Source organism: Genypterus blacodes, unplaced genomic scaffold (assembly GCF_046128005.1).
Source record: "Genypterus blacodes isolate CSIRO-AG114 ecotype Tasmania unplaced genomic scaffold, CSIRO-AGI_Gbla_v1 ptg000156l_1, whole genome shotgun sequence".
NCBI lineage: Eukaryota > Metazoa > Chordata > Actinopteri > Ophidiiformes > Ophidiidae > Genypterus > Genypterus blacodes.
In genome coordinates, this window is record NW_027466957.1 from 2121880 (window position 1) to 2146080 (window position 24201).

A 24201-nucleotide genomic window follows, 5' to 3' on the forward strand; every position below is an offset into this window, starting at 1 on the left:
CTTATGAGTGGTGTTTGTTTCCAGTTAACAGCTGGGAGAAGTTGGAAAAACTCCTACCAATAAGAGTGAGAATCAGAAGATGACACCAAAGGGAGACAATTGGTTAAGATGTTTTTGCTATTTTACATTTTGTTGCCTATTACCACCTATAACATTTGTGCCACTTACATCCCTTCAATGTTACAAATATTCTTCTTCTTCTTACTCTACTAATCTTTCAACATTTGGAAAACAAATCATTCGTGATTCCAGATTGACTTTTATAAATATAGATAAAACTTGACCCTGCTGTCAAGACAGAAATTGATTGTACAAGATGACTTCCTGACTTGACCGTCATGTGATTCTGTTTGGATTGACGCCTTCACTTCATTATCTCCTCTCTGTTGTTTACAAGTTTGTCCGGAACGCCAAGATTTTACAATGCGATATTTGTTGTGCTGTTTTGGAAAGTAGATTTTTTTTAGCCCAACTGAGACATTCACTGGGAAATAGTGAAATAATTTTAGTCTTCTGAGGGTTAATACTGAAATGAAATCATCAGACTAAAACCTCTTCACCTGGAGAGACAGATGATTTTATGGAGGAAGAGCTCCTCAGACATTCTGCTTCATCACTTATCAGAGACGGAAAACAATAAAATGAGACAGAAACAACAATGACAGCTCATTTTCCCCACATCAACACGTGACGTGATTCATAAATGATTTTATTTATCAGGTGCCTACAGAGAGGCAGGCAGGCAGGCTGTTTACTGCTTCACTGGAGAGCTCAGATAACTCTGAAGGTTTCATCTATCTCTGAGAACCTTTTCTAGAAAAGTTAAGAGACCAAAATTCCCTGAAGTAAAATCACAGACAATCACTCTACTTCTTCATATTCAGTATTGTTTCTCTTTATTTGTATTCATGAGATGCAGATGGCCACTAAAGCCTGAGTCCATGTTTATGTGAAGTCCAAAGGGCTGATCAGGAAGTTGGACTTTTATGATGGACACACCCAAAAGAATGTTAGAATTTAACCTAGTATGGTTGCCTTATCAACCACGTGCTTCGATTGGCAAATGTGGAAAATCCCACACATTAACTTTTCCTTATCTGGTGCATGTGATCCAGGAATAAACAATGGCTACTTCCTGTCAAGAAGAAGGAAGGTTTGGCTTTTATTGCCACACTTTTTCACACAGGCAGTTAAAAGTTCAGACGGGCGCCCTACAGGAAATAATGAGAGGTAGTTACTGACTGCATCTCAAAACAACAGAGCCTTAAAAAGATTGTTATCCTGTGCCGGTGAGGTCATGCTGCATGCTGCACCTACATCGGTTTGTTTGATTGTCAGCAAGATTGCTCAAAAGGTTCGGGACTAGGTTTGACTCATGTTTGTGGAAGGTTGGGTTGTGTTCCAGGGCAGAATACACACAATTTTTACGTTCTCTTCAACAATTTCTTCAAAAACATGTATAATATAGTATGTAGCACACTCATATTTATAAAAGTTTTGTCAGGGGCCCTGGTAAATGTGAAGGGAGGCTCATCCTTTCTGTCATGATGCAGCTTATTGACAACACTGAGTCGCTTGTTCCAAATCGGTGCAAATCGTTTTTGGAATTCGTTTTCTGCTTCGTTCACGATGTCATTATAGGGGATGTAAGGGTGTCAATGTTTTGGTTATGCAATTGAAAAATGTTTTTGGCAGGTTTGGAGGCGATTGGCGGAATGGCACTTGTTGCAACTCAACACAATGATGTCATGCATCATTCATGATCTTTCATCCAAGTCTCCCACTCATTATATGTAAATGGAATGAAAAGCACTCTCTGCAAATGCCACCTGAACAATGTTTGAGGCGATTGGATGAATGCTGCTCGTCGCATCTCAACACAAACGTACGCACGCACACACCCTTTCCAATTAGAGTACTAATGAAGGATTATTAATAGCAGTAGCAGTATTAAAAGTAGTAGTATACATTCCTTCTTGTATTATCATCTTTTATGGTAGCATGGTGTGATCATGCCCTGATTGTTTAGCCCTGTGCTGATCCTGGCAGCTCTGGCTGGACTTTGTTTCCCCCCTGTGTTTGTGACCGCTGCACTATGGTTGTTCCCGGCTGCTCGTAGTCAGGCTGGTGAAACGCAAACAATCTCCTGATGTGCGATAATTATATTGTTACAAGGAGAAAAGTTGAGTTTATTTAATCAGTATGCAGCCTGCAGCGTGTTTGCTGACGATACTGCCACAAAATTAAACAAATAAAAATTCAAATTGAGTTTTGAAGCCATACAGAGAAGAAGCAGAAAGTATGAGGCAGTAATTAGTCGATACTGAACTCATGATGAGATAATAACTCTGTTCTTTATTACAGTCTGTAAACAATTACACGTAAAAAGGCACAAATTCAATGGCAAAATATTTTAACAGAGAATTTACAGTTGGCACATTGGTATTACAGTCATTTTTCTCTTCTCTTTAGTCACATTCTCCAGTCAACAGGATTCTCCAAAATCCACATTTCAACATTTTGTAATTCACAACAAACAATGACGACTTCCTACATAGTCTCAGAGTTTTGACATTGAAATAAAATCATCCAACATTTGTGTTTGCGTTCATCTGCTTCACACACTTTATGTCCTTTTTGTTGATTAGGGAGGGAAACAGGTCGTGTGCATGTGCAGAGGCACTCAGAGTTCAAATCCCTGCCATCCAAGCTCCACTCTCTCGCTCTCGTCTGTCTGTGTAATGAGTCTTGTACCTCTGAGCAGATCAAATCCAGCTGAGCCCGGTGTGGCGTCCCAGCGGGTCCATGTTACCGGACAGCCTTGGCGGAAATGTTACCCAGTGCGGGAAGAAAATAGATGCATTTTTGTTCATTTGTAATTTTATCAGAGTTATTGTGCTTTGGGTTAGGTGGTGTCCAGCTGCAGAGGGAGATTACATTGGCCATATTGTGAAACGAGCCAGGTGAGATGGAGACAGGAGTCAGCAGAAGGGTCAGACATCGTGACGGACATTTACCAACATCCTGGAGACACGTTTCCCCTCTTTGGTGTTTAGCTGATGAAATACTACACGGTATTCATGGTTCTGGCTAATACTTTTTTTGGTAGTGCCTACAGCTTGTGTCTTTTATACGAGGCCGCTTCAGGATGCTAGATTGTGCACGCGGCCCTGGCAGCTTTTCTCCCCAATATTCCACCGTCTCTGCAAGGAACATCTGTGTCCCTGTTGCTGGTGAAACATAGGCGGTAAAGCCAGTTGTGTGTAAGCAAAAACAGCACAGCAAATTTAGTAGTGAAAATTATAAAAACAATGTGACATATTTTATACATTATAGTGTACAGGCACAGTGCTCTTTGAAAGTCTTTTGGAAGCTTATCCTGTGAATTCAGCAATGAAGGGCCTGGGGACGGGAGAGGTGGTGATGGTGGTGGTGGCGGGGGGGATGTGCGACATGGTTTCTTTCATACAGCGCATGCTTCCTGTGGTGAACATACACTGCAGCGGCCACAGCACGATGACAATCAGCAGCACCATGAGCCCGAGGAAGAGCAGCATCCTCTTCCAGTCTGCGATCCGCGACATCATTCCCACAGGGCGAGGTCGCGTCTGGGTGGGGGCGTCCACCACCTTGCTGGCCCCGATGTCGATGCAGATACAGAAGGGCGTGTTGCTGTCAGGTGTCCCCGGGTTGACTTCGTGCGCCGGCCGCTTGTAGCAAAGCTTCTCCCCCTCCAGCCACACCGGCTCCTCCTGCTGCTGGTGGCTGGGCAGCTTGCAGAGGACCTCTTGGCTGGTGGCCAAGGCCGGAGGCCCCTGCTCGGGCAACGTGGTGGGGTGGCGGCAGAAGGGACAAGAGAGCTGGGCGCTGCCGTCCTGCTCAGACAGCGAGACTGACATGAGGCGGGACAGACACTCCAGGCAGAAAGTGTGGGTGCACTCCAGCTGCTTGGGTGTTTTAAAAACATTGTCATAGGTGTTGTAGCAGATGGAACACTCAGGCTGGCCGCTGACCGACACTTTCTTCTGCAGCTCTCTAGAGAGATCCTGCAGGGGAACTTGCATGTGCCAGATCTGAGGTGTCTGATCCATCTTGTATATTATCTGCCCTTTCCTTTGGACTGCCTCTCTGACTCTTTGGTCTGGACTCGTTGCGCGTTCTTTCCCCTTGTGGCTTTATCGTCTGGATTATCTTGAAAGACTAAATAAAAAACAGAGATTAGGGTTCATATTTCAGATAATAACTTCTTGCTTCCAGCGCAAACCATTTTTCTCTGTCGTGTGCAATCATCACCCCTACAAAGTAACAGGATTCCATCTATTAATGCACATTTCATGCAGTACAATTCACATTCCTCAAGCAGGGAGAAGCTGAACTTTAGTTGAACTGGAAAGTCTCACACAGAGAGCAGGAGCAGAGAGGTTTGGGGTCTGACAGTCAATAAATCATTCAGTGATGCAAAGTTGAACAAATTGAGTGGCCAGTCATATGTATTGATAAGTTAAGCGATTAAAATGTTTTTGTCATTGTATCTAATTATCTTCTTATTCATTTATCAATTAGTAGAAGTCAAGGCAATTTGATTTAGCTGTTTCTTCACTGTTCAGTTATTCAGTCTTGCTTTCATGTGGAAGATTGATGAGTAGCAGTGGTTAACATAGATTATACACACTAATCATAAAATGGGAAGATTACATTTGAAGAACAAGTTTCAGATGTAATGCTGCTTCATTCCTGCGAAGAGTCATCAGTACAATTCCACAGCACATGATCACAACTATAAAGAGTGGGAATGTCTCAGAGAAATAATGGTTGATTCAATGTCCCGGCCAGGAAGTGGTAAAGGAGCGATGAAGCCCAAAGACTCATCTGTCTGTATGTATTTGTCCTAATCACAGTTCAGACACAGTGTGCAGAGGTAAGTGTGCATGTCAACACTGTGACTCTTACTGCTGAAACAGACTAATCTCCGGGTCAGCCCTGACACACACACACACACACACACACACACACACACACACACACACACACACACACACAGATAAGAGCTTGTGTGGGATGAGGACTCGCTTGCTGTCTGTGTTGTTTTCAAGTGATACTGTCAATATTAGACTAACCTACACTTCTCCTATAAGGGTCAGTGATTTTCTAGCATGCACAAATGGACCCAGTTCAGTACAATGTGTCCTTGGGCATCAGTCAGCTGCTGAGAGAGGTCTGGTGGGTGTGTTACACAGCAGCAGAGGCTTACATATGTATGTATGTTAATGATGTGAAGAGTCCTGAGGCTACAGTCACATAAACACAACAGCACTGAAGAGAAGTTTAGGGATCCTTTTAAAAATCCTTTTGACATGGAAACTACCCTCTATGTGATGTCATTGGGAGCAGAAGGGACGAGGCAGTGAGCAGCTTTATCATTACAATAGAGTCTTTCACCTGACTGCTAATGAGCCACTTGAGTGTAGGTGTGACTCAAGATGCCTTCAAGTCTAGTCTGCATGATACTGGAGCCCTTAAGGAGGGAATCAGTGACCCCTGCAGGGTTTGGTCTCAGGCCCTCCAGCAATGTTACAGAGGGTAGTCACCCACTGCTGGAGTTATGGTTTGGGAGAAATATGAAGGGTGTGTGTGTGTGTGTGTGTGTGTGTGTGTGTGTGTGTGTGTGTGTGATAGATGAAGGATGGGCAAAACTGCAGGTGTTCCTCCTCTCAGTGCCCTCAGGACCGGTTCAGTCTCACTCCACCAAGCTACACAAAGTCCCTGCTTGTTCTCGCTGTAATCACTCCATCTACCCTTGGCATTCTTGCACAACCATCAACCCCCCCATACACACACACACACTACCTCTCTCTCTCTCTTGCTTTGTGATGAGGAGAGATTTGTATGTACAGGTACGCCTGTCTCGTCACTTTGAAGCTTCAGCAGATTGCGCACCCTGAAATTCTGCCCTCAAGGCGTGGCCGCGCACTGAAACAGGAAGTGGTAACACTGCAATCTGCACAAAAGCAACTCTCACAGCTGCCCCCAAAACAATTATGATGACATCACTGTGTTAGCCCATAACAAAGAATATCTCGTGTATCCCACTTTAAGGGATTCGTGTCAAGCTTCCTGGATCCCTTTAGTTCTTCCCTGTGTGATGCCAAACTTTGCATTAAAGTTTAATCAAAACTTGATCAGAACGTTTTGAATAATCCTGCTACGAACAAACAGTTCAACCAATAGATGCAGTTGTAAAACATAACCTCACCTTGATCCTTTTGGTTGTTTTTGTTAACCTAATACCTACAGCACCTCAACATTAGTTACTGCAGTGTTTAACCTGAGAGTCCTCACTTCAAAAATAACACGTGCAGATATTTAGTTTGAGGCGTATTTGTCTGTTTTGTTCCTCTAAGTGACATGAAGTCACCTTTCCAACATGTGTGGTAAAGTGAACCTGCAGGCTCTTTGTTCAGTGCCTCCATGTGACTCGGCCTCATGTGATTTCGTTCCGCTCCACATTACCCTCCCTCCCCCCGGTCATCCATGGCCTCCTGTAACGCCTCTGCACTATATAGGGGCGCACAGTTTAAGAACCACTAACCAAGCACCAAATTGCATTCAAAGTCAGGGTCACAGAGGCTCTGAGGGTTCTGGAGATGCAGTTTCCAAAGCCTCAGGCCTGTGTGAGCTGCAGTGTGAAGGCTTAAGTAAATAGCAACCGACTCAACGATGCAACAAGGGCCACAGGTCACATTGTCAGAAGCTGTTGATGTGAAGGCAGTGGCTCCACTTCATTCTCTTCCTCTCTAAGCAACAGTTTAACCGACCGCTGCCAATAAACAACAATGAGGACGGTGACGGGAATAATCGGACCTGACGGGAGTTTGGACGACAATCACAATGTTTAGGCACACAATGCATGTTTGTTTGTACTGCCAATAGCACCGAAACTGTGACGTAAAAATGTACACATGCATGATTTTACACGACTCCTTGCATAACTGGCTTACATAGGAAGAATCACATCATCTAGGTCTGTTGATTTGTGCACCGATTCAATCCGATTATGATGTTTAAACATGTTGAATCGATGAGAGTAAAGGTAAGCAATGACTGATGATCTCATTTTGGACGCACAGATAATCTATCAGCTCCACAACAACCTGAGTGCGTCCTGATATAACAACATTTTTATATACGATTCATCAACAATCAAAATATATTGTTGCTCTCTTTGTTTCATGCCTGCAGGTTGAGTCTGCCATGTGTGTTTTGACCTTTTGGTCCAATGTGAACAGTCTAATGGTCACAGCATATACTGTAATGATGCAATGTGTCACCCGTAGACCTCCTGCCATGGTTATCTGTTTACATCTTTTTCTGACCTCAGGTTAATCTCTCAGACTTTGTGCACACACGTCAAACCGTGCTGGGAACCAGTTATTAATTGTTATCACGTAGCTACTTTAAGGTGCCTCTTATCTATGAAGCTTGGATGGATGATAAATTGTATCAACAGGTCAGAATATGATGTCTAATCTAGTGTCTGACCTGCTCTTTGCCGTCTAATTGCCTGTTTACTGCCTATTTACACATCAACAGGCTTTAGACGTCCTGAAAGCCTGACCTCTGCTGAAACTGTACAGAGTCCAGCTGCAGACTGTATGTGAACAGACGTGTACATTGCATTGTCGTCAAATATTAACTCATAGCTGAACCCGAAAGATCAGCATCAAAGATAGAGGAGGTCCCTTTATTGTCCCAGTGCAGTAAAGTGTCCAGCGCTTTATGGCCTTCGTCTATCTCAACCGCACAACGTCCCACTGACCCATTAAAGGAGAAACACGAGACTTCATTTGCATGGTTTTCAAATGAGAGGCTATTCATCAAGTAGTATGTAAAAGCCTCTTCTCTGTGGAGGACTGCAGATGCTCAGGCTCAGCTGAACTCAGCGCTTGTGTGTTCAGCTCAACTGTAATCCCACATTGCTGCTCTACCTGTTCTAGATTTGAAAAGTCAATGAAACTTGAGCTAGCGGCTGTTTGTGAGAATAGATCTGCAAACGGGTAAGCAGGAGCACGCATGCAGGTTGCACACAAACACACACACACACAGTGTTGAAAGCAAAGCAAAAATAAGAATCAGTCATTTCAAGATCCTGTCACCCTGAAAGAATCTCTCCCTCCTGCTTGGGAGTGTGTGGTCACATCTTTTAGTCCACTGTGGCAGGAAGAGGGAATAAGTACAAACCTAATTCATTTCAGGTAGATGCAACAGATACTTATGTCTGGTGTGTGTGTGTGTGTGAAGCGAGTCTTATCTATCAATTCTATTTCTGAGTTATGATGAAATGAACTTCTGTGTTATAACGCAACAAAGCCCAAAGATGTGTGGTAAAATAGAGAGCAAAGGCCAAGCTTACCTGTAAAGTGATGATGAAGATGTGAGTTGGTCTCCTCCTCGTCTCTCTCTCTCTCTCTCTCTGGGCCCGGGTGTCTCTCACTCAGCTCACTCCCTTTGCTCCCCAAGAAGCATTTTTCTGGAGTCAAAGCCAAATGATTGAGAGGTTTCAGGCTGTTTCCTCCAGAGCTCAGATCCTCCTCAGCACTGGCAAGGTTGGAGCAACAGGTGTCTGTGTGTGCATATGGGCGTGTATACACAAAGCCTGAGCTGTACTCTGTGTTTGTGTGCGTGTGTGCGCGTGTGTGTGTGGGAGCTCTGTGTCCTCCTGCCTCAGAGTCTGTTGGCTGTTATCACCTGGCTCCCTCACTCAGCTGCCTTTTCAACACTTTATGCAAATGAGCCCAGGCAGCAGGAGGAACAATGTGATGGTCTTGAGGTGTGTGTGGAGGAGGGTGGGCGGGCAGTGGGGACAGGGGTGGGGTGTGTCACTAGAGTGCTCAAGACCTTGAAAGCGGTTAATACACATTCTGACCCCTCCCACTCTCAAATCTCTCTCTGTTTTCCCTCCCCAAAGTCTTCACCCTCTGTCTGCCCCAACCTAACACACACACACACACACACACACACACACACACACACATACACACACACACACACACACACACACACTAAAATGTGTCTTTACAGGCACAAGATTCAAACCAGCAAACTCTTGGTAGTACCCTGTCTAGGACAACACATATGCTACATTTCATTAAATTGATCTTAGATATTCTGCCCTTTTGTCCTCATTACTTTAATGTAAAGTAGTTGACAGTTTTCAATTTCAAATGTCAAATTTGGAGTTCCACGCCAAAACAAATGATGTGGGAACCCAGAATACAGCAGGTTGTGGAAGGAGGCTTTAGAGTGGCAGCAACTAAAAAAAGGTTTTTCACTCAGTGTGCCCGGTGGTTTTGTAGCCACGAAAAATGGAAGTGGATTATTGTGTATTTATTGCACATTAAACCCATTGCCAACTTAATTAATGTTGTTGCCCCAAGTGAAGGAGTTCAAGTATCTTGGTGTCTTGTTCTTGTGCAAGGGTTAAATGGAGCGAGAGATGGACAAGCAGATCATCGGACATTTTACCGGACCGTTGTGGTGAAGACGGAGCTGAGCCGGAGGGCAAAGCTTTTGAGTTTCAGCAAAGATTATTGGATGGATGTGTTAAACTCTTCCACCTCACAGGAGGATATTGTACCTGTACCTACCATGAGATTCTACTCATATGTCGCTGTACTGAACATCAAACTCTGTCTCTTACAAAACAAGCTTGGAAAATACACATCAATGACATCACCCAGAATACACAAGCTGCACGAGGCATAGAATGGATTAATTTCCATTTAGTCAGTGATAAGGAAACAGGTGTGTTAAACAGATATCTTCCCACCAAAGCCCCACACAAAGTCAACAGCCTCTTGTTTCACTTCCTTATTGGTACACTGAGGCACCGGTCAGCATGACACATCACTATTAGCAGTCTGGGTAAACTCACTGTATTGATGTGTCATTTGGAACATTTCTCGCTCCCTCGTCAGCATTGGATGTGTATTTAATCATGACATAAACAGAGCCAAGGCACAAAACAGGTTTGGTGATCAAAGAAGTGTCCTGAAGGAAGGAATAGCAGAAGGCTGATCATTTCTACTATGATCCCTAATATACTTTATAGTGATGAATAATGCCTCTGGGGTTGTTGGTTAGCAGGTTTTCGATAACAGCTGCCTAACCCACTCAGTTATTTAGTAACCCAAACACAAATGCCGCCAGATCATATCAGCAAAGTCATTTATTGGGCGTTGAGCTATGAGAGCTTTCAGGAAGAGGAGAGTATGCAATCAAAAAGCGTTTTATTCCCCTACCTGGAATTATTAATAAACACGTGAGAGGTTTGGTGGGTTAATGTAACAGGGAGAGTATCAATGGGATGGATGGGTCATTGTGGCTACCAAGGTCAGAGAGGAAGACGTATTTGCATACGTCTTCCTCTCTGACCTTGGTAGGCAGTGAAAAGATACAATGTTGACTGTCTCTCCTTCTGTTCTGACATTTACTTACAAAGGCTACTGTTTCCTCCGCTCAATAGAAAATGTCCTCAAGTGATCAAACACACAGTTACAATGGTACGGATAGAAAAGGGTCAAAGTCTGTTATGATGCTGTTTTCATTTTAGTTTTCAATGGTTATTATCTGGGATTGTGCTGCCCACAATAAAGAATACACACAAAACATAAAGAATCCTAATTGACCTTTGTGTTGAGAGTCCCTCTGTCTTGTCTCTGGCACAATTACCAGGCTAAAAGTTCTCCTTTCCCCATTCTTCCTTTGTGTCAAAGTTCTCCTTTCCCCATTCTTCCTTTGTGTCAAAGTTCTCCTTTCACACAAAACTATTTTAAAAAGTCCATGTAATGTGTAAACTACATCACTAAGGGTGATTCAGGAGCATCAACGTGTACAATGTTTGCTTCTCCAAGGTCAACATTTGGACAGGAGACTCTGTGTGGGTTACAAACAACAAATCACTGTGCAAATACAATCTACTACAACAACAAATAGAAAAGCACATCCATTGTACTCAAGTGACTTTATGATATTTTGGAAAGGCATCTTTTCACATCAAAGACCGATATCCATCCAAATACGGACAGATCTGAAAGGTGTGTCTGCAAAGCCCATAAACGGAAGTGTTTACAAGGCAACAAAGCCCGACTGTATGGTTTACTGTCAGACAATATGAGCCACCAACCTATCTTTATGACCCACCACTGGAAAACAAATCTTTGTCCTGTCTAGGCCTTTGGCGGTCCTGTCTGTGTTTTGTTGCCAAGTGATTACGTGCAGGGAAGACGGAAGCTTATTCTCTTTATATTCATGCCGGTCCCTAATCCAATATTCAAATTATAAGAACTGAAAAATACATTTCTTCCTGTCACACCACAGCTCATCGACCTTTACTCTCCACATGTGGCTTTTATAGTTATGGATATTGTTATATTGACTGTACTTTTGCATATCATGTATAGAGTGGAAAATGGCATTTGATGACATTGTAAAAACAAAAATCTGTTCTCTGAATTCTTTTGTGCTTATGTTAACATTTAAGACATATTGGATACAACATGTGGGCAGGAATCATTATTTTCTACAATGTCACAACAAATCTGCTGATGGATGAATATTTAATGTGTCTGAAAAATGTTGGCGGTCAACAAAAACAGAACCACAGTGTTTCAAATTCTCTGCTGTCGATTGATCTCTCAGACAGACCTGGCAGCTCCGCACGGACCAGTTAACCCTGTGTGACTTTATAAATGACATAATCATTTGAGATAATGAGGAATATTGCTCGGGACAATTCAGGTGAACTTGATAAAAGCAGGGACATAAGTCAAGTCAAGTCAATTTTATTTCTAGGCCAATAGCATATACAATGCCTCAAAGAGCTTTACAGAACAACATCAGGAAAATTCCCGACCCAACCAAAGCACTCTAGGAACACAAAAGGTCATGCATTAGGAAAAAGCATGCAAGACAGTAATGAGGGAGAGAGAGAGCGAGAAAGAGATGAAGAGAAATGTAAAGCACAGCTACATACTAAACACGTCTGAACTGTCTATAGCAGAGGTATTTTTGTGGTTGAATTTTTTTTAAATTATTATTAATTTTTTAGAACCAATTTTTTCCCCACAAATTGAAATGTCTTTAAATACACATTAACATGAATCCAACATGGGGTAAAAGTTGACCCCGCGGTTATTGTTTTCTGCAACTAGAGAAAACCAGAAAAGCTAATATCTTTGACAGGGAAGGAGCTACAAAGTATACATTCCATGTCCAAGATATGTGCTTTTCAAGTTTTCTCTAGTTTCAAAAATCGATGACCCGCATTGGCATCAATTTGTGTGAATTTGGGGCAAATCTGAAAATATTGAGAAATCATGAAAAAGTTGACCCCGCGGTCAACGTTTTGTAAAACTAGAGTAAAACTTAAAAGCCCATATCTTGGACAAGGAAGGAGCTAGAGTGTTAACATTTCAGACACAGCCTCCAGGCTACATTGGCATCAATTTGTGTGAATTTGGGGCGAAGCTGAAAATATTGAGAAAATCATGAAAAAGTTGATCACACGGTCAAATTTTAGCTCTCTCACTCCTTCCTTGTCCAAGATATGGGCTTTTCAAGTTTTCTCTAGTTTAAAAAAACGATTACCGGATCAACTTTTTCATGAATTTCTCAATATTCTCAGATTTGCCCCAAATTCACACAAATTGATGCCAATGCGGGTCATCGATTTTTGAAACTAGAGAAAACTTGAGAAGCCCATATCTATGACAAGGAAGGAGATAGAGATCTAAAATTTTAGACGCAGCATCCAGGCAGAAATGGCATCAATTTGTGTGAATTTGGGGCAAATGGGGGAATATTGAAAATATTCAGAAAACGTTGACCCGCGGGTCATCGATTGTTGAAAGTAGAGAAAACTTGAAAAGCCCATATCTTGGACAAGGAAGGAGTGAGAGAGCTTAAATTTCAGACACAGCATCCAGGCTTTAATGGCATCAATTTGTGTGAATTTTTTCGCATTTGAGAGAGCGCATTTCTCTCTGTTGTATTTATATATTTTTAAATCTGACTTTGACAGAGATAGCCAGCCATGAACCTCACCACGAACCTCACCGCTCATCACTGAATAGCTTAGAATTGAATGCACAATAACAGGGTAGCTATGTTTTTTACATGGCACTCGGCCCAGTTTGATATGAAACACAATTCTACACAATATATATAGTAGGGGGTCCCTGCTCCATCTCTCAGTCAGTTTTGGGGTCCTTGGCCTGAAAAACGTTGACAACCCCTGGTCTATAGTGAGTTTTGTGAGTGTGTTATCAGTATCCGAGAGCCCCTTCCTTTTTTGTATAACAAATATGGAGGATTGAGCAGCTTTGGCAGATGCATGAACTCGCTGATTGTTTTATTGTTGAATTTTGCAGTTACACCATAAATTCATATTACGTAGCTGTGGATTTACTCTTTATTGTCCAGTGTAATGGACACGAAGAATGCATTGCAAGAACTCACAAAAGTTTGTCACAGTTGTAACTCTGGAGCAAGGTCATGTATGCGCGCGCACGCACACACACATACAAGAGTTTCTGTCCTTAGTAGCATTGCTGTAGCACAGAATCTGGAGTTGTTCTCCAAAGGTGTCCACAGGGTTCAAATCATCACAAAGTTTATGACCTCCATCACAGGTAATGACACTAAACAGGTGACCCACAGGTGTGTAGCAGTAAAGGAATACAACGCAGCAACCGCAATATAGTAACAGTAGTCAAAGCAATATGAAATTTTCCTCTCAGAGTAAAGTAGGAAATGGAATTATTAGTATTAACAACACAGTAGCACTTGTAGTCCGAATTAAATATCTGTCTGTCTGAGTGTTTTCTGCATTCCTGTATGAGCTGAATATGTATTATGAAAGAACAAATGACTCAAAAACACTTTAATACAGTATTATACTTAATGAAATGTTAGAGTCAGGGTTAACCCAATAGTTCATTTCACACTAAGCCACCGGTAGACTCTGCCAGACTACTACTACTATCAACAGATAAACAAGTCCCTGCAGTGTGTGTGATACACTGTGATAATCACCTTTCATACTGTAAACATTCTGTCACGCTGGAATACAGCTCCAGCCTAAATAACTTGTCCTGTTGAGTACAGTAACTTCCACCAGCAAGCCATAACACCACCGCATTAATCATCCATGATAGATGAGCGATAGAGGACGTATCACATGGAAATGCTGATGTTGATGCATGGATGGAAGTTTTACAGAAAATAAACTGAAAAATAGTTAATTTCCCAGCAATGGAGGCACGAGGGGACAGTGCCCCCATGTGGTCATGTTGGGAATAGACTTTGATGTTGCTGCAGGGCAACAGTGCTTTCGAGGTTAAAGGATTGTATTCTAGGCTTCTCCCTTTCAGGCAGAGCTCATTCCTCGGCCTTGTATCCCTCCAGCTGCCTCCACCTATCAAACGGTTGTATTTTATGTTATTTAGGCCAGGTTAGAGCGGTGTTTGGGTCAGGGTCTGTCATTCCCAGAGAAGGATTTATTCCATCCTGAGAGGCTCTATTCTGGGCAGAAAAACAGATTATTCTCACATATGTCCTGCCAGAATCCTCCACCTGTGCTGCCTTGCACAGCCAGTCCAGTATCAAACACCACTTTCAAACTAAATAAGAACTAAACAAACATAAATTCAGCCTATTCATCATTTATTGCAATTGCTTCTATGTTTGATTTGAGATCTATTAGAACTAGATAGTCTTTATAAACTAAGAATTATTTCCTCCTAAATAGCATTCACACAAATAAATTCACTTCCAGAGTTTCTACATTTGTTTGCCATATGAATTCCAAAACTTTTCCATTACGTATTAGAGCAACGTTTTGAACTACCGTGACGTTGTAAACAAAGCTTGTTATACGAGTGCATCGTGCAAAATGAAGATTCTCAAACTTGTAAAATGAACATACTACCATCACGTCCCCAGCTTGAACTGAACTTGAACTCACCAATTAAATTCATGTTGACTGGCAGCTCTAGTCTAGCAAACATTAACAAAGTCTGAAATCACACAAATAGAAGGAATAACAAGATGTTACTGAGTGCTTTCCTATGATACCAGAGTGGATCTCCAGGAAATAAAAACATAGACATACAGTAGATTTCCCTTCTCTGCATCTAGTTTGATTTAAGATTCCAGTCATTATCAAACATTTCCGTGAGCTTTCCAAATCCTGAAGGACACATACGTACATTATAAAACCAAATTCCTGCCTGAAGAGTGTTTGGTTTCAATGCTTTGTATTACAAACGGAGAACAAAGCATTTACATTTACTCAATTGAGAGACACTTTCATGCAAAGTGATGCACATTTGAATACAATGCAAACAACAATACAGTCAGGAGTAAACAACAAGTAAGTGCCAGGCAGCTACGGACGTTCTTATCGGGACGGTCAAGTCGTGAGATGAGTTGGTTATCAATCGTGACACCCAAGTTCCAGGCAGACTTTGTGGGATTAACTTGCGGGGAGTCGAGCTGAATCCTGCTTGGTGGTTGTATGGAGGGATTGGCTGAAATGACAGGGAGCTCACTCTTCTTTAAATTGAGCTTTAGGTGCTGTTCGTGCATCCAGACGGGGAATATTTGTGAGGAATGCTGATATCAGTGCAGAGACTGTACAGTCGCAGTTGCATGTTGTCGGCATAGGAACAGTAAGAGAAACCAAGTGAGTGACACTTCCTCCTTTTACGCCACTCTAAAAGATCTCAATGAGGAGGTAGGAGTCAAACCAACAGAGAGACGATCCTGGGAGGCCAAGCTCAGAGAATGTGGAGAGGAGGCTTTGATGGTTGACTGTGATAAAGCAGCCCATAGGTCAAGCAGCAAGAGAATTGACAATCTCAGCGTTTCCACTACAGACAAGAGGGCAGTTTCAGTGGAGTGACCTTGAAGTCGCTCGCCTGACTGGTTGGGATCAGGCAGGTAGTTTGAGATTTGAATAAAGGCTGCACGCTTGAATTTTGGACCGAAATAGATGAGCGAGACCAGCCTGTAGTTGAGATGGTTGGAGTGTAGGTGTTTGTGCTTGCTTGAATGTGAGCGAGGGATTGATCCGTGCCAGTGCAGGGAAACGTGTGGGCGTAAAGGCCTGCAGCAGGTTGGAAGGTACGAGGTCCAGAGGACAGGACTCCAGTAGAATTTTGGAAGCGAGGGGAGAGAATGACATGAAGGAGGTCTTGTTAGCTTGGGGGGGCTTGAACTGAGTTGGTCAGGCTCAGAAACTGTTCATTGATGGCGGATACCTTATCAGTGAAGAACGAGGTCAAGATGTCTGCAAATATTCATTTATGTCCCTTGGAACCCATTTATTTTAAGGTTTTTATGCTGAACATGTCATGCTTTGATACAAAAATATTCAAAATACTGTACACTGGTTCTCATCAATGTGCAAAATGTAAAGTATATACAAATATTTACAAATCCAGTTGCCAGGAAGAAAATCAACGATAAAAGAGAAAACGGACAAACATGAACATGAACTCAAACATTGAACTGAACATTATAGATTGTTATCTAGATTCATAAGTTTTGATCAAAATACTTAAAATCTTCCCATGTAAACCTCCAAATAACAAGAAATGCAAACAAAACCTTTTACAGAATGAGAATGTGTTCAAAGGCATGCAACAACGCCAACATGAACAATTCTGATCCTCACACCCGATTACCTAATTCAGGGTGATGATCAAGAGTTGGTGGCTCCCAAAACTTGATCGACCTACCGAACCCGACTCGGCTGATCGGGTGTGGGTAGAGCGGTGAGAAATGGAAAATGTGGTGCACGGGATCACAATTGAGAGCCACTTTAGTAAAACATTAAACACTGATGTGAAAGTCCCCTTATACACCTTAAATTAAGATGCAACAGAGGGAAGACAAGACAGAGAGGAGACAAGACAGAGTGACGTTTCAACTTGTGTCTCAGCTGTAGTGTTTGCATTTCTAGCTGGCAAGTTCCTGCTGGGATCTGATCGCATGCTGCGTCTCACCACATTCTGATCACAACCACTTCTGCAATCATTTACAACTGATACTAAAGTGTGTTTTTGCTCATATTTACTGTACAATACTCAGACATGACTCAAAAGTCTGTAAGTAATACAGTGTCTTCCACTGAAAACCGTAAAAGAATTTAGTTATGACTGTGTGTGTGTTCAAAGTGAATGACTGAGGTTTAACTACCTGGAATGTTTTTGCTTCATGCTCACGGCTTCATAAAACAATGAAACAATAAAATGTGTTTCCCGTTTCCACAAGTGCACAAACATACATACATACATATACATACATAAATACATACATACATACGCACATACGCACATACCTATGGCTCTAAGATCTTGAGCTGGCCATCCCACAGTCCCATTACAACCAAGACCCAAGAATCTGAATCCAGTTATTTCCAGTTCACAGCCAGTCCAGCAGCACCAAATATATTTGTAAATCGCTCTACAAATCCACCCCACAGATGCCTTTTGTCATTTTATTTGTAGAAGCTTCATCTTGTTTACTGAAATAAGAAGACAAAAAGAAGTAGGACTTATAAGAAGACAATGAGAAGAGCTTTTCTATTAAAGTTCAAGTTTGTTAATCACTTACCGAGTCCTGTGAGGAATTTGTTGACACCGCTCGGCTCTGGCTCAGGGTTGGAATCCAAATACTCAGCCACTCTGACTTCAAAGAGACCTGAGACACATTAGAATGGTTCAGCCATCAGGACAGGATGTGCAGGTCAAACCTAAATGCCCTTCATGTGCAACACTACTTATACATTATACACATTGGTCACAATTTATTTATAATGATCACTAATACCATTATTCAACACTAATATTGACCCTTAAAAGTCCATGGCTGAAGCTGAAATATTAAGTATGAACAATACTTTTTCATAAAATGTAGCCATTTATAGCTCTATGGTCCAAAGTAAAAATAAAAGCAGCCTGCCCCCTAGTGGAAGCTTGTGTTAATGCTAGCTTCAAATCACTCCCTGCCGGATTCCTCACTTCCTCCTGTTACTGCACCGGTCTCTCTATTTTAAATACACTAGTCCTTCAAAGATTACTATGTAAACAAGTTACTATTTAGAGACATAGGATAAACCTTGTTAGAATGATATTTAATACGTTACTATTTTAATGAGCACTGATGTCATGACTGAGGAATGTTTTGCTTTTAAAGTCAATGAAAGTAAAAACAAACAGATATCTTTATCACAGTCACAAATCACATATCTGAATGTCTGAGCAACATCCAAGAAATCTTCAGCTCAGATTGTACAAAACTCCCATAGGAAACTGTCAGAAGAGCTGCAGTGAGTCATGGTGGGTTTTTGGCAAACTTTTTGAAATAACAAACACTTCTGCTGTGCAACCTGTCAAATGCATCTCCACACCGCCACAGCAGAATGAGAGAAGATCACTGAACGTCAGCGCCTACTGTCAGTGGCTCTGCCTGAAGCTTTGCTTTGTTCTTACACTGATGTCTAAAAAACAACAGCAGTAAAGGAGAAAATATTCTCTTTTAAAGAGTATTGTTAGCAACGCTGTAGTAGAAACATAGACAGTTACCCTGGAACCCTGACTTGCAAAGCTCCTTGTCCTGAATGAAGCCAGCAAACATTTGGGTTTCCATGAAGAGCTGCAAGAATTGACGAACTCCACTGAGATTTAAGGAAGCTGTCGCGCTGTATCTCTCGGCTTCCATTGGACGACTCGGTCATGTGTTGAGGATAGTGGCCTACCATCTCCACGAAGAACCGATTTTATTAAGTAAGGCTTTGATGTTTGGGCAGATTAAGATTCTGACAGTCAGATTCCTAAGTAGATAAATACACTGTATGGCATACTGTATTTTGTATGTTTAATATTTCTGAAATTGTGTTCCTTAAGTTTTCTGACCCTGCTTTTCAGCACAGACCCTGCATGCTTTCTTTTGTCTCGCTCTGCTCCTCTTGGGTGATAAACACCCGTGGTGTTGACACACACACACACACACACACACACACACACACACACACACACACACACACACACACACACACACACACACACACACACACACACACACACACACACCTTTCCTTGTGATTGAATCCGTTACTATCTGAATTTCCTTGGTTTCCTTGGACTTTGTTTCATAAATCCTTTCATATAACAGAAGTGTTGGACTTTGTTTGCTTTGAATGTGTATGATTCAGTCTCTGTTCATGCCAAGGCTCACCCTTCTAGATTTCGAGCGCAAAACTAATCCTTAAATTGTTCCAATTTAATTAATTAATTAATTGGGATTTAAATAATTTATATATATACATATATATATATATATATTAATATTTTCATTGATAAAGATTTATGGTGAATCTTTGAGGCTTAAGTCAATTATCTTTTCCCTTTTTAAATGAGGGGTGCTTACACAGCATTTCTTCTTGAGGTTACCAGGATCATATGCAAAAACTTTCAATGGGTTCACGATGTCTTTATTATTCATTCATTAACACATCACCTTTTACAAACTCCGTAGTCAATAGTTAGAATCTGAACTCCCTCCCTCCTCCCATGATGATTAGTCAGTGTAAAAAAAATAGCTTCCATATTTCAAGTTATTGTTGTAGTTATGACTCAATAATCAACTGGAATTAATGCTGGATTCAGATTTCTTAAAATAAAAACAGTGCATCCTAAGCTGCTCACATAACTCTGACTTCAGAAGCATTAAATTCAAGTCAAAACATTTGCACTCCCCTAGTTTGGTCCCAAGCTAAATGCTTATCTGGTGGCCAGAGGCTGAAGTGATTGTAGTCCTCAGCTGGAGTCACTGCATTTTCTGAATCATCACCTGGAATTTACCTGCAGAGAAGTAAAGAACACAAAAACCATTTGTGCATACATACTTTTGTGGAAGTGAAACTCTGCTTTGTGGAGTACAAGTGACCTCATGTGTGTCACAGATCAAATATGTGGCATGAAGTCGTGAAGTGATTCCATTTCATCAAAACAGTAACAGGAAATCCGTTTCGAAAGGAGATTTAATATTTGACATTTGACATCGACTGTATCCAATATTAGAAGAGAAAGGATTGAGATATATGGCAGTATTGATTTATTATCCCACCCCTACATAGTATGTGGAATGTGTTAATACAGTAACTAAACCAGGTTAAAGCATGAGCTACTACACATTCACATTGTGTTCAGTCGGTGTACATGGTGGGTAGAACAAACTCCAGTATGACCACGCAAAACTTTGACAAGATATCTGCAACCAAAGTGGCTATCAAAACTCTGCGAACCCAGAATGCTACACTCTTGGACCGTATTGAAGACTTAGAAAAACGGTTACATAGAGCCAATTTGAGGATTGTAAATGTTCCAGAAGACAGTGAGTGTGATGAGGACATTGTTAAATTTGTGTGCGCTGTTTGAATCGGCCCCAGTTCTGGAGAGAGCGCACAGAATGGGCAAGAAGCCTGTGAAAGCTGGACTACCCCCGCGTCTGTTTGTGGTATGTTTTCACCGATTCCAAGAAAAAGAACGAATGCTGCACTGGGCTAGACAGCACAGAGCTACATACCAGAATGCTACCCTGAGAATATACCCAGACTTCAGCGTCAGTTTATCTAGGAGACGTGCAGAATTCAACAACATCAAACAAGCCTTATACGTGAACGGGAATAAAATTCCAGCTACATTATCCTGCCATCCTGCGTGTCACACTAAACGGTAATACCTTCAATTTCAACACACCAGAGGAAGCAAAGGCTTTCTACGACCATCAGGTGATGGGCGAAAACATTCAAAGCTAACCGGACTTTGGGCTGAGCCAGCCACTTTGGCTTGAATGTTTCAAGTGTTACTGTGGTCACCGACTGCCACCTGTTGGATACACTGCTCGATAGCTACTGCTAATCTGTAATATAGCCGAGTCAAAGTTGTGACTCGGCTATATTACATTAGAGTAAAGATTAAAATTAATAATTCTTTTTAAACATTTTTTGGGGAAAAAGCAGACCAGAGGTCATAGGATGCAAGTTATCTTGGATAAAATGAAGAAATCAAACACAATACATACTAATAATTGAGGTTTGGGTTTTGTGGAAAGTGGCTGATGAGTCAGGAAATGGTTCTTACATGCAGGCATCACAGACACCTCAGCTGTGACAATGCTCTTCACCGCCAGGTTGGATAGACCTCCTCTCACCAGTCCACAGGTGAACGCCAAATACTGCAGAAGGAGCACATACATTCAACTACACAGGAAAACAAATAACTAAGAGACTATGCTAGGAACTAAGAAGCTAGCCACAGCCAGAGTGCACACAGCAGAGGAATTTGTAGTGGTCAAAGAAACTTAACTTGACCTATGACGGTCCAAGAAGTATGTAGAAGTAATGAATAATGTGTAAGCAGAGCTGAACTAAGTGCTGTGCACACCAAACCAGACATTGGCTACATTTACATGCACACCCATTGTCTGTTTATTGTTAAGAAGGGGAATAAGGCAAACCTGCTCCATTCCCTTTACATGCTACTTGACAGTACTTCAATAATGCTCTACATTGGGGTTAATCTTGACCATCTTTTTGTCAGTATTCAGGTGGTGCATACACTATTTTCAGTCTGATACTGAAAAGAGAATTAATAGATTTCTACTAGTATACTTTTTCAATTTGTTCTTTTTGGGAAGGTTTTTTCCCTCCATGTCTGCCTCATTGCAGGGGAACAACAATCAGTGGGTTCACATGGACTCAAATACTCAGTATTTGCCCTCACTTTGATAAAAAGGCAAATGAGGCCCGTATACATGCACACAATCAACAGTATTTGTTCTCAGATAATAGTTGACATATTGCACACAGATGACAGTATAACCTTAATAAATCAATTTACAATAAATTCATAATCTAGATTTGTTGATCGCAGTAAGCATACATGAGGAGTGTATTGTAGCGTTTATGGGATAATAATTTTAGCTTTAAAGCGCAAAAAATTTATTGAGTGACATTTTAGAAATGAAGGAATTGGAATTAAGCAGAATTCAAAGAATGGCAGTATGATGCACTGATATATTCCTGACACAGCCACAGCCTTCATTCCATAACTGAAGGCAGCTCACCTTTGGTGCCTGTTCCATGTACTGCTTCCCAGCTGACAGCTGACTCAGCAGACGGAACTTGTTGTCCTGTAGCACATAGATGCCCTGCAGCACACAGTAACCAGCAGTGAACAAAAAATAGTGAAAACAATTTAACATTTGTATTACAAATGCAAAAAGACATTACAACAAAACAAAACCATAGTCTACTTAATTAGCCCAATGTAGCATTTTATTGAAGACTACAATTCCCACAATGCTTAATGCCATTTTTAATGGAAGCATAATTCTGTTAAGGCACAAATATAATGTATAAAATATGAACAGAATGAATCATCAGATTAAAAATATGCTGATGCATTGGAGTTGACTCCAATACTCGCACTTGGTATGCATACTCATCACCTGAAAATGAATGAAAAACAGGTTCAAAATAACAAAAGCACGTGGAATTGACATCTTGCCACAGTGCATTAAAATCAGTAAATATTCAGTTCTAATTATTAATTGATATTCTATCACTTATTTACCTAACCAGTCAATCAAGCTTAGGGCACCACCTTCTCGTGGGCGCTGGTCGCCCTCAACAGGAAAAATAACATCCAGGTTGAACATATTGAACAATCCATTTTCATTTTGGAATGGGGAAACATTTAAACTTACTTAAAAAAAATGTTTTAAATGGTGTAGAAGTTGTGATTAATGGTAACAATTGCAAAATTTGCTGGAAAAAAAACAGGAATTTACTGCAGCAAAATCTGTAATTGTGATTGCAAAAATCAGCCTAAAAAACCCTGAAATCTTGCGGGCACTGACTTGACACGTGATGTGTTGAAGTATTTTCCATCATAGCTCAACAACTAAGCAGCAGCACCTCACTCACTCCAAGTACATCATCAGACCCTCTTGTTGGACTGTGGGTTTGATTTATTTTTTTCTTCTGCTCTGAGGTACCTGGTGATTGGTTCGCAGGTTGTCAATTTGCTTTTTGAACACACAGGTCCAAAAGTCTTTGCAGATGAATTTCATGATGTCCAGTTCATCTTTGAATCGTGCTGTATCTTTTGTCAGTCTGTAGACAAAGCATAACAAAACCATAAAGTTAGAGTCTTGTTCTTTCCGAACATCAATAGTCTTGGAAACGATGATGGCGTCAGCGGAGAGAATGAGAGGCTGGTGTCCTCTGGTAAGTGCAGTAATGTGGATTAAGGAGCACTAATGGACACTGGGCTGATGTGCATGATGCGTTTGAGGTGACTTATATGATGCAATTTCCTCTGATCTTTCTGCATAACAAACAGTAAACAGTGGCTGCGCCTCCTACTGACGACAGCCACTGAGTGCAGTAACAGCAGATAACAGGAAAGAATAAGAATAATAAGAATAATAAATAGTACAGTGTAGTAAACAGGAGTTAATTCCGTAGATTGTCGTTAACAATTGAGCGCATTAAACAAGCGAACATGTGCAGCTGAGTTGGAGCACTGACCTCTCCATAAGTCCCTGGCCCACCCGGAAGCCCACACTCTCCAGTCTGCTCATGTTCCTTCCAGTCTCCTGAATGAACGACACCATAACCTGGTGAGCGCGTTTGACAGGGAGCCACCTACACCTCTAAACTACAGCCAAACAAGTTCTTACCGTCTCTCCCTCTCCGGCTGACTTGTAAATGTACTGAATCATTTCGTGGTGAAGAAACTGGAAAGGCGCTTCGTCCGCCATTCTTCCCTACTCCCCAGCGCGCTCACACACACACAGAGAGCGAGAGAGATAGCGAAAGCGAGAGAGAGAGACAGACAGACACAAACAATCAGACGGAAAGGTTCTCAGAAAAACACTTCTAATACACTTCCTGTCTGTCCTTACTTCTGTACACAGCAATACAAATGGTGATGCCATCGTGTGGTCGGAGGTCTGACAAACACAAACGTACGCAAATTCAGCGACTGTTTGTTAACCGTGTGACGACATGGACCGTCAAAATCAAGGGTTAGCAGAGATCATTTCATAAGTTAAACAATGTTTGAGCAC

General features: G+C 41.6%; 2 protein-coding genes across 2 annotated transcripts; both read right to left on the reverse strand.

The window, feature by feature from the left end:
* Nucleotides 1–3141: 3141 nt before the first annotated feature.
* On the reverse strand, nucleotides 3142–8731 carry rnf223 (ring finger protein 223). The gene is made up of 2 exons (XM_076166152.1): nucleotides 8411–8731; nucleotides 3142–4191 (listed from the first exon to the last, which is right to left on the reverse strand). The coding sequence occupies exon 2, from the start codon at nucleotides 4089–4091 to the stop codon at nucleotides 3375–3377; it is 717 nt and encodes a 238-aa protein (XP_076022267.1). The 5' UTR covers nucleotides 4092–4191; nucleotides 8411–8731; the 3' UTR covers nucleotides 3142–3374.
* Nucleotides 8732–18418: 9687 nt separating this feature from the next.
* trappc6b (trafficking protein particle complex subunit 6B) lies at nucleotides 18419–24027 on the reverse strand. Its single transcript, XM_076166903.1, has 6 exons — nucleotides 23812–24027; nucleotides 23660–23727; nucleotides 23125–23242; nucleotides 22192–22275; nucleotides 21207–21300; nucleotides 18419–19925 (listed from the first exon to the last, which is right to left on the reverse strand). Exons 1-6 carry the CDS (start codon nucleotides 23890–23892, stop codon nucleotides 19891–19893), a joined length of 480 nt encoding a protein of 159 aa, XP_076023018.1. The 5' UTR covers nucleotides 23893–24027; the 3' UTR covers nucleotides 18419–19890.
* Between the last annotated feature and the right edge of the window lie 174 nt (nucleotides 24028–24201).